The 11,190-nt window shown below is 50.4% G+C and overlaps 1 protein-coding gene across 2 annotated transcripts in view; it reads right to left on the bottom strand.

Moving 5' to 3' along the window:
- Positions 1–10,888, bottom strand: part of FCHSD2 (FCH and double SH3 domains 2) — a 136,365-nt gene extending 125,477 nt beyond the window's left edge. For both annotated transcript variants that reach the window (XM_027462102.3, XM_027462093.3), the window contains exons 1-2: positions 10,732–10,888; positions 7,554–7,651 (exon numbers count right to left, since the gene is read on the bottom strand). In XM_027462102.3, the coding sequence (XP_027317903.2) occupies positions 7,554–7,651; positions 10,732–10,752 (119 nt within the window). In that variant the 5' untranslated portion in view covers positions 10,753–10,888. The remainder of the gene's footprint in view (positions 1–7,553; positions 7,652–10,731) is intronic.
- Between the last annotated feature and the right edge of the window lie 302 nt (positions 10,889–11,190).

The following is an 11,190-nucleotide window of genomic DNA, read 5'->3' on the forward strand; positions in this document are numbered from 1 at the left end:
CATTTTTACAAATACGGGCACAAAACATCTTTTTTGTGTGTGCTTTTATACAGAATGAAAGACCTGGAAGATCAAATAAGCTCCCTGACTTTAATTTATATTTTTTTTTTTGTTTTTTTTGTCTTAGTCATCAGAAAACTGAACTGACAGCCACAACGTAAGGCGAAAAGCCCCCCAGGAGCAGCAGCTGACCTCAGGGAGCAGCCAGGATGGGGTGCCCGGCGATGCTGCAGTCAGATAACCACCCTACCGTAGCCTCTGCCCCCAAAATTCTCTGCTTTCACCTCCACCACGAGCAGGGGAGGTGCGATCTGATAACACCACTTCCCCCAGTTGTCAGGACAAGCTTCCCACTCGCTCGCCCTCAACAGGCACAAAGGATTTCAAGTCCCGACGGGAGACGGGACCGGCCGCTCCCTTTTGATCCCGAGTTCCTGGAGCCGCATCAAGTCCAAATATTAAAAAGGAAATTCACACAATTTGAGGCAGCTTTTGTGAGATGAGACGCAGACCGAGCCCGGTTAGACCTTCTGGTTGAAATATAACCACTTCAGAGGGAGCGACGGCTATCCCCTTCTTATCACGCAAGCCCCTTAGGACAGAGGCATCTTTCTATATTATTATTATTAGAATATAATAATATATTATAATATAATAATAATATAGATATAAAATCCTTCTCTGGAGATACTCAGGCTGACCTTGCAGGCACCGTTTACGAAGCCTCTGTGCAGGTTTAGCTGGGAGGCTGAAAGCCCCGTCTGCAAAAACCGCTCGAAGCGCCACCGGCAGAGGATGCGAAAGCTGCCAAATTCACCTTTTTCCCACCAAACGAGATGAAACGAACACGACAGAAGCTCGTAGGGAATTAAGGCAGGCTACGCTGATTGTGTCTGGAATGATAAGAATGCCCTTCCTCTTTCCAGTGCGCTGACGTTTGTGGGATGTCCTGGACGCCTCCCATTCCCCTTCCACGTGGGGTTTCGGAGGTAGGGGCTGGGATTAAAACCGCCCAGACCCTCGAAGGGAAAAGCCCTGCTTATAGGATTTGGTCCAACGGGTCCCAGGAAGGGTTTGGGGTTCCTTTAAATTGCCTGTGCCATATTATGAGACAGCCAGGTAGCTTGGTTGAGCGTCAGCTCCTCCTTGCATGGTCACACCACCAGCTTGCCACCGCTGCTTCTCCAGGGCTCTGCCAAGGAAAACCCTGCTGGGAACGATACTGGGGTAAAATCCAGCAGGAAAAACACCACCACCACCCCCGAAAGGTGAAGAAATCCCTCCGAAAAAGGAGGCGTTCAGTCCAAACTGACAGCGCAGCGCCTAGCAAACAAGCCGTGCATTGTACCAGCAGCAGAATCCTCTTTTTATTATCTTCCAAGGCAAACACGTCCTAAAGGCTGGAGTTCTCCTGAAAGCCTGTAAAGAAACGAGCCCTGAAATTCAGGCTTCCAGAGCGAGCGTTGGCACCGCGTCCCTAAACCAGAGCTCATTCATATGCGAGCCTTAAAGCCAAGAAGTGGGGAAAAATATTAATTTTTTCTTCTTGACACGGGTAAGAAGTGCATCGGTGCTCTCTGAAATCACTGCTTCTGCTATAAAAAATACAAAGGACATTAACAACAAACCTCCAGCAGCTCACCAAAAAACTCTGAAGCTACTCAGAAATATCGAAACAGGAGATCCATTGCGTTTTATACGCCAGGGATTAAAAAAAAAAGAGGGAGTGTGGTCCATTTCTCAATTTCGCTGTGCCAAAATAGGCTTGAATCCTTACACTGTGGCTATGTTTATACTGAAACTTATTTATTTTACTCAAAACTTGGACTTCCACACCCAGTAGGCAACATTTTTATTTTTTTTTTAATGCATTCCAAGCTTCCCTCAAACAGCTCCAGTCAAAACATCACCAGATTTTTTAATTCCGTCAAGAATGCGAGGATCTCATTAAATAACTGCCTAATTACAGGTAACGTGCCCAGACCGCAGATCCTGTGGCATCTTGAACTGGAATATTATTCAGAAGCAACAACCACCAGCTTTGGAGAGGAAAAAAAAGCTGAAATTTCTGCCGCACGAGTACTCCAGTGAAGAATTATGCCGCCTGTCTTCAACTAATTAAGAGAGCTCGGAGAGAGGAGGAGAAAAACCTCACGGTACTGCAATAGGCACTAGTGGTGAGAAAGATCACCCAAAGAGGAAAGAAATGCATTCAACTCCGAAGAAAATTGCAGGATTTAAAGAAATTTTTAAAAAAATAAGCCTCTAGATCCTCTAGATCTAATGGTTGTGCAAGGAAAACCTTTCCAAGAGAGTCAAATTAAAAACTAATATATTTTCTGTACTGTGTTCTTGAGTTTTCCTCGTACCTCTGCTGTTTTCTGCTTTGTGGAGGTGCAGAAACAAGAAGCTGTTGGCACACAGAGCTGCCCTGCTCCTCGTTAAATAACGCCACGGACATCAGGTCTGCTGGATGGAGCAAGCAACCTTGGAGGAGAAAGGAAAGGTGACGGCGAAGGATGAGTTTCTGAGCTGTACGAAGGGGATAAAACTAGGGTATCTTTATGAAAAAGCCTCCCAGCCATTGCAGCGAGGAAGTTTTGAACAGGAATTTAGAAAAGGGCTTTATCAGATACCCCCTAGCCAGAGGCAAACCTGCTCTGGAGCCCAGGATGGGGTTGAAGGCTGTGAGCAAACTGCATTCCCTGCAGCTGGGGAGCAGGAAGCACGGGACGAGGTGAGCTCCTCACCACCACCTCGCCTCGGGGCAGGAAAAGGGAAAAAAAGAAAAGCTCTCCTAGCTTTTCAGGATCTCTGAGCAGATCCTAGTACGTATTAGTGTCCATACATACAAATACAGGTTATTTTCCAGCTCTTTTTCCAGTTCCTTCTCCTCCTGCAGCACCTCCTGCACTGCAACGAGACTTCAAGGCAATCAGGGCTGACAAATATCTGATTTGTCCTGCTTAAAACTGGAACCGGGGCTGGTTTCTCCTCCAGTGAGCGTTGCCATAAACCTTATCAGGAACCTACCGCTGCAGTCAGCACGATTCCAGGAGCACAGGCAAATTCCACAGGCGAGTACAAAGTATATTCACAGCAAAAGGTCACACGCAGCTGGGCTAGGGAGAGCCTAACTCGGTCCAGAAAAGGACACGTTCCGACTAGCACCAGCTAGCTAGCTGCAGGCACACATTCATTCACGTTTTGGTTTGTTTTTTTTCTTTGTTTTTGCCTTTTTTGTGTGTATTTTTTTCTTTAAATCCATCCTGTTCACCCAGGCTTGTTAGGGCAGAGGCGAGACAAGATGTTAAGAGGTGTGGAAGTGATGTTAAAGGTGTCCAAGTGCTGTCCTCGTACCGGGAGCACAAATAAAATCCCCCTCGGAAACAGATGTGACAGCCAAGAAGTAATTAAAACTCACAATCAGAACTGGGTAAAGAAAGTAACAGGGGAGAAAAACAAAAAAATAAGTTGTCTGGTTGGAAGGAGGGATCGACCTTCAGAGGGCAGACCTTTGGAGGAGAGCACACGCTGCACGAAGGCAAGGCAGCAGAAAAAAAGGCAAGGGACAGGGAAATTTAGAGGAGAAGGTGGCTCTAACCAAAAAAAGATGAATGAATGTAGAGGATAGATGCTGGACTGGATGATGAGAAGAGAAATTAAGGAGGGAGGAACCACAAGGACAGAAGAGTGAAAGGAACAGGCAGTACCTGAACATATTTGCAAGCATCTCTGGGACACGCAAAGATCACGAGCCTATGATTTTGGCAAGTCCTTCTGTACCAGGCATCTAGCTGAAATTGAGGAAGAATTAAATTTGGTTCCCCAACCACTCATTTCTCTCCCACTAGCAAAAATGCTCACGGAGCCACACAGCCAGCAGCACCGGGGGATGGATTTACCTACAAGCAGTCCCATTTTGGGGACGAAAACTGGGAAAGGTGTGTTTGCAAGGGGGTGGAATCCCGAATCCACACGGCTCACCCAGAAGGAGAATCCCTACGATCCTACAGGGCGACAGCAAAAAAAAAGTTGGCGAGCAGAGCAGCAGCCCAGACGCTAGAGCGGATTAAAACTGCCACGTAACCGCAGCCTCGTGTTCGCTGGCAAAGCTTGAAAGCAAGGAAAGAAGACAAAAAAAGACTTTTTGAGAACGTAATATCAAAAACTGCAGAGGTTTGAGGAGTTCTTCTGGAAGCCAGGCCTTGGGATGACATCCAAGGTGTAAGCATCACCTACCAAGTTCGTGGAGCCTGTAGCACGCACGGACCTCACAGAAATCCCAAACCCAAGCGTGGATCACGTGGAGATCTTTACATTTACCAATTAAATAACGCAACGTCTGAAGCCAACATTAAATACAGGAAAAGTGCCAAAACCTCGGAGAAATTCAGCCATTCACAGCCCAGTTGGCCTTTGGAAAGGAGATGAACTTGCTCCCTAGAAGAAACTAAGGGTGGACAGACCAAAGAAATACTTCCAGCCATGGGGAAACTTCAAAGGATGCCCATTTTGCAGCGAGAAAGCTTAGGTTGACCTTTTTTTGGGGGGAAAAAAGCACCTTTCTCCATCACGGCTGCAGAAGGACGATCTTTTTATAGTCACGCCAGCGCGGATCCACCACATGAAAGGCGGTGCTGGCTGCAGGGAGCTCGAGAAGATAAACATATGCCATGCCTAAAGCCGAGCCAAGGATCCCGAAAGCATCCCGAAGCGCTCGTTCCACGAATTCCCCGGCACCGAGCACGAAGAAACACAGCGCAGAGAGCCACGCCGAGGTTATAAACACAGGAAGGTATTTTTAAACCCATTCGCTCCTACATTTCACAACGCGTTTCGCACGAGAGCCTTGTCAAAACGCAACAAAGCTCGCAGGACTGCCGTGGATGATGCAAATTTTATATGAATCTGAGGATTTTAGGCTGTGCCCAAGGTTGTCCAACACCCCGGGAAGCTTTGAACCCAGCTACCTGATTTCCACTAGCAAAATACTTTGCCTCTTCTTCCCAGCCTCCATGACCCGGAGCTACATCCTCAGCATGCAAAACGCTGGAAAAGAAGATGTATTTTAGGTTTAATTAAACACGGTGGTTTGGGGGATGTGCAGCCCTCCAGGAGATGAAGCATCTGTGGAGAAAAATCCAGTTCCACCTGAAGAAGAACCCCGTTTGGAGTAACCAGCAGCTTCATCCCCTCGAAAAGGCACACTTTCAGCCTTCCAACCACAACCATTTAAACCGGCGCTCAGCTTTGCATAAAAAAAATAATAAAATAAAATATATCAAAGCTGCTGGAATGAAAAGTATGTTTATGATCTGGGGCATTGCCAGAAGTCATCCGCTCCTGCTCCGCCAGACAATGGACGTCTTTTGCTGGAACTCATCAGGGAACTTTCTGATCTTTTCCCTTGCATCTCGTCTTCAGGACAGAATATTTGAAGTTTTGTATAAAACCGGCCCGAAATGATATTAAAAAAATGTAATGAAGAGCGTTAAAGCCCAGACAGACGCTTGGGTTTATAAATAACGTGTACCCGATTTCAACGCCTCCGTTTAGAGGCTAATATATACAATAATTATTTGTAGCAAGCTCACATTTGGAAATATGAATTTGTAATCACCAACTTGCAAACCACGCATGCAAAGCTTCCCGGTGCCGCTCCAGCAGCTGAGCGGAGCTCAGAGCAGCACAAACCAGCACGAGGCTGTGCCCTGCCCGCGCTCGAAAGCTCAAACGGGGCCGCAAGAGGACCCCAAATCCCTCAAGTTTTGGTAAAAAAGCAGGATTCGGGTCAAATTTAAGACTTTGGGATAGCGGTTGGGTGCTTTCTATGCAGAGAACTCTTCGTTCGGGAGACAAAAGGATGCTGTGCGTGGTTCTAGCCAACGCAGTAGTTACAGGGACACGAGGAATGGGATGAGCAAGCTGAAACCAAGCTTCTCCCACCGCTGACACACACAGACCAACGTCACATCATCTTCAAAACCCTCCTCAGCTGTCTTCAAATGGAAAAGGCCCCGGCACCACAACCTCAGATCCTTTTTTTTTCCTCCCAGCCGTCGTTTTTAAGCCACAATTCCCCCGTTTTCTCGCGCTCCGCCACCTGCTATCCGAAGGAATCGTGGACACGACGGAGCTGCCACCTCCTATTGCATCACGCCACGTTTAGGGAGTGCTTCAATCCCTAAAATCACACAGTGCTTGTGCAAACACAGGCTGGAACACCAAGCAGAGACTACGGACATTTCGTGAGCACATCAATGAATGAAATATTGTAACCCCGTGGCTCAATCCACAAATTAACATCAGAAATCAAGTCGCATTAAAAAAAATATTTTAAGGCAACGTTTTCACATTCTCCTCTTTTTATATCCACAGGTTCAGGGCAGCTTTCAGCAGTCAGGCTGCAGTGATTATGAGCACCTGAAGGATAGGAAACGCTAACAAAACCTGGAGTAGAGCAATGGGACCCAGCCCTAATCATCTAAAAATAATCTCCTATCCAGGGGGGGGGAAATTCCTTAGATCTGTTACTTATTACTCAGCATTTGCTGGTAAAACACTGCACGGACGATTATTTTGATCTAAGGAGATGAAGGCTGGGATCTTTCCCCTGCAAAAAAAAAAAAAAAAGGGTTTTGATATCCACTGCAGGCAAACAGGGGAGGGAAGAGCCTTGTCCCTCTGATTTATTAGGGGAGGGCGTTGTGACAGTGAGACAAACAGCACGCCAGCTCTCAGAGCGGCCACATTTGCATTTTAGATGGCAATATAAGGCACAAAATCTGATCAAAATCTGATTTCATTAACGGGTGGGATACACGCTGCCAAAAAGAGAAGGGCAGCAGCAGCCCCACGACCGAATACTTGACAGAAAACCCTAAAATTCCTAAAATTTGATCCTCTCCAAACGCAATCATTAATCCTCCACCTAACGCTGGGCAGCCACTACCACCCTATTTCATTAAAGGCAAAGTTTTAAGTTAAAGAGAACCAATCACATTAATTAACATGAATAATAAAAAACTAATAACACAACGCCGCTGACGTAACGCAGATTTTCCCCTACTGCACCAAGTTTTAAATCATAAATGCAAATATCTTGCAAGTTTCTGGTATTAAAAAAAAAAAAAGGCAATCTATTTAAAAGTGCTGTTCAAAGCTCTTTCTAGCAAGATGTAAATCATCGGTGGTTTTAATGCATCCGTAATAATTGTAACAGCCTCTTACGGGCAGTAAATCAAAGTCTATTACACAGAGAAGCACTGCTGAAAAAAAAAAAGTGCTTTTTCTGTGTTATTTGTGACTTCTTTAAAAAAAAAAAAAACACATTTCCCCCATTGAAGCGAAGAGGAAAAAAAAAAAAGAAGTGTTTGCATTGTGTTAGCTGCAGTTATAATTTCCAGCTGTGTCAAAACTTTAACAGCCTGAAAGCAGGAAATCCAAAGAGGAAATTCCATCGTCAGTTCCTGAAGTTTTGTAACTCCAGCGCTCTTCCAAAAAAGCTGGATCTTAAAGGGAATTTCGGTCGCGGTTCTCCGTAGCCTTACCTGACGTCCTCGAGGAGCTCACATTCTGCCTGGTGCTTGGCCTGAAGCTTTGTCATCTGCTCGACCTGGATGTTTTTTAGCTCTTGTGTGACTTTCACCTAAAAAAACAAGAAAACAACAGACCATGTGCATCTTCTGCAGAGTTTAAATGATTTTTTTTCCCATTAAGATTTGATTTCCCTCATTTATTTTGAAATTGCGCATTTAGGGGCATAACTAAGGCACAGAGTGAAGAAGGAAGGCGAAAAGGGGCTGAATTCAACGCACGCTGCCACCTGAGAGGGCTCACACCCCGCAAAAATCCCACACGTAGGCCCCAAAATTAATGAAAATGCCATTTTATTCTGAAAGATGTGAGGACGAGGAGTGTCCGATGGATTTTTAGAACAAAAAAAGCCTGGAAATAAAAAAATATCTGGGCTACAGGGGGGAAAATCAATGGTGCGTGTACATTTAGTGCTTAGGAGCAAGTTAAACAATTTTAAAATTAATTAAAATTTCAAAAAAAAAAAGATATTTAAAGAATTTCCTTTAAATCCAGCCCAAAGATCACGGTGGTTCTCAATGCTGCATCCAAATAACCCTTCGGAGGGAGGCTGTGCTCCTGCTGCAATTTGGTGCTCATTAAAACCCAAATCCCATCAGCCGGGCACCTCCTGGCAGGTACCAGGAAGGATTTGGGTTCAGAACGACCCCATGGGGCTGTCTGCTCTCTTTTTTTTATTAAAAAAAAGCAGATTTGGGCATTAAAACCCCTCGGTGATGACAGGGGATCCTCCTGCTGGCTTGGAGGCATCGCCGCAGCCCCTGCGCATCGGGGAGGTCGGGAACGCCTCGCGGTCACGGTGGGGGGGACACGAAGACCCCAAATCCCCTTCCCCTTCCCCAAATAGGGGGAGGAAAAGGAAATCGAGATCCTAAAAGCCAGCAAAAACCTCCTCGGCTCTGACAATTCCCCGGCAGCCAGCCCCCTGCCACTGCACCACGAAACAACAAAAAACGGGGAGGGGACGACACAAAACCGGGGGAAATCGCACCAAAAAATGGGGGAGCCCACCCCACCGCACCCCAAATGGGGCAGCAGGATGATGAGGACCAAAGGCACGGATCCCAAAATCCTAAAACCGCCCCCCCACCCCCTCCTAGTGGCTCCCAACCCCATACCCTGCTCGCTGTCTCTGGCTCCCCCTCTGTCCCCAGCAGCTCGATCCCAAAGCGCTCCGTCCCCCTATACCAGCACCCGCATGCAGCTCGGTTCCCCAACCACCCCCAAAAACCCCAAATCCACACCTCCCCCCCTCGCCGATCCCCCAAAAAGCAAACCACCCCCAACCCTGCAGGCTGCAGCAAGCGGAAAACCCTCCCCTGCTGCCGCCACCGTTTGGGGTTTGCTCCCATCCCACAAACCCTACAGGTTTATGGCCACCCCTGCTCACCCTCATCCTCGCCACCCGGACCCTAATATGGCCGGGGGGGTCTCCCCGCTGCCGCAGACCCCTCTCTTATCCCCCCCCTCCCCCTTTGCAGGCCACCGCCCCCTCCTCTCCTCGCCCACCCCACTGCGGCCCCAATTCATCGCTGACCCCCCCCCCTCGTCCCTTAAATCTCCCTGCCTGTGAGACCCCATAGCCACAGACCCCATCCTTGTGCCCCATATCGCAGCCAGACCCTATATACACCCCACCAGCCCTCATCCAAATGCAGCCCCAAAATGCAGTCAGCACCGCTGGTCCCCAATCCCATATAGGATCCCATTTAGGATCTCCCCTCCATGCCCAAACGCAGCCCTAAAATGCAGCCAGACCCCGTCCCCCCCAAGCCCTAAACACAGCCCCAAATCCCAGTCAGCCCAGGAACCCCCATACACCTGCCCAAGACCCCAACCCTATTGAAACACAGCCCCAAATCCCAGTCAGCCCTATTATCCCCACACACACCCCACCCAAAACCCCCAAATTGAGCCCAGCCCCAAACCCCACACACCCCCACTGTCCCCAAAACCTACCCAGGACCCCCCTAAGGAAACCCAACCCCAAACCCTCGTCACCCCCTAAATCCCCCACAAACCCCAAACACCCCCAAATCGCCCTCCTCAGCCCCAACCCCCCTCTCAACCCCAAATCCCCTCAAGTCCCCCCCGAGCCTCAAAACCCCTTCCTGAGCCCCAAATCCCCTCAAGTCTGCCCCTCAAACCCCAAATCCCCCCAAACCCCCTCAAGTCTCCCCTTCAGCCCCAACCCCCCCCAAGCCCCCCCTCAAACCCCAAAACCCCTCCTCAGCCCCAAATCCCCTCAAGTCTCCCTCTCAAACCCCAAATCCCCCCTCAGCCCCTAAACCCCTCAAGTCTGCCCCTCAAACCCCAAAAATCCCCCAGATCCCCTCCTCAGCCCCAAATCCTCCCCCTTCAGCCCCAAAACCCCTCAAGTCTCCCCTTCAGCCCCAAATCCCCCCAAAACCCCTCCTCAGCCTAAACCCCCTCCTCAAACCCCAAATCCCCTCAAGTCTCCCCCTCAGCCCCAGCCCCCCCAAAACCCCAAATCCTCTCAAATCTCCCCCTCAGCCCCAAATCCCCTCCTCAGCCCCAAAACCCCTCAAGTCCCCCCCTCAGCCCCAACCCCCCCCTCAAACCCCAAACCCATCTCAGCCCAAAACCCCCCTCAAACCCCAAATCCCCTCAAGTCTCCCCTTCAGCCCCAACCCCCCAAACCCCCCCAAATCTCCTCCTCAGCCCCAAACCAACCCCTCAAACCACAAATCCCCCCTCAAACCCCAGATCCCCCCAAACCCCCCCCTCAACCCCAAATCCTTTCAAGTCCCCCCCTCAACCCCAACCCCCCCCTCATCCCCAAATCCCCCCAAATCCCCTCAGACCCCAAACCCCCCCCTCAGACCCCAAACCCCCCTCAAACCCCAAAACCCCCCCTCAGCCCCAAACCCCCTCAAGTCCCCCCCTCAACCCCAAACCCCACCTCATCCCCAAACCCCCCCAAATCTCCTCAGACCCCAAACCCCCCTCAAACCCCAAATCCCCCCAAATCCCCTCAGACACCAAACCCCCCCTCAAACCCCAAACCCCCCCCAAACCCCAAACCCCCCCTCAGCCCCAAACCCCCCCCAAATCCCCTCAGACCCCAAACGCCCCTCAAAACCCCCAAACCTCCCCCCCAAATCCCCTCACCTTCCTCGGCGGGGGCTGCATGTTGCTGCGCGGGGGCTTCGCATCCAGCCCCGCCGCCACCGCCCCCCCCCCTCCCGCCGGCAGCAGCAGCGGCAGCGGCGGCGGCGGCTGCAGGAGGAGGAGGAGGAGGAGGAGGAGGAGGAGGAGGAGGAGGAGGAGGAGGAAGGCTCCGAGGGGGGGGGGGGGGCGGCGGCCTCCGGCCTGGAGCGGCCACCATAGAACGGGGAGGGGGGGGGGGGGAGGCGGGGCCATGAGGGGAGGGAGGGGAGGGGGGGGAGCGGCCGCCAGGGGGCGCTGAGGGGAGGGGAGAGGGGAGGGGAGGGGGGCGGGGCTAAGGGGGAGGGGGCGTGGCTAAAGGGGAGGGGGCGTGGCCAAGGGGAGGGGGCGGGGCTTGTAAGGGGGAGGGGGGAGCACGTGGGGGGAGCGTGGGGGGAGCGTGGGGGGGGAATGGGGGGAATG

This window comes from Anas platyrhynchos, chromosome 1 (assembly GCF_047663525.1).
Source record: "Anas platyrhynchos isolate ZD024472 breed Pekin duck chromosome 1, IASCAAS_PekinDuck_T2T, whole genome shotgun sequence".
Lineage (NCBI taxonomy): Eukaryota > Metazoa > Chordata > Aves > Anseriformes > Anatidae > Anas > Anas platyrhynchos.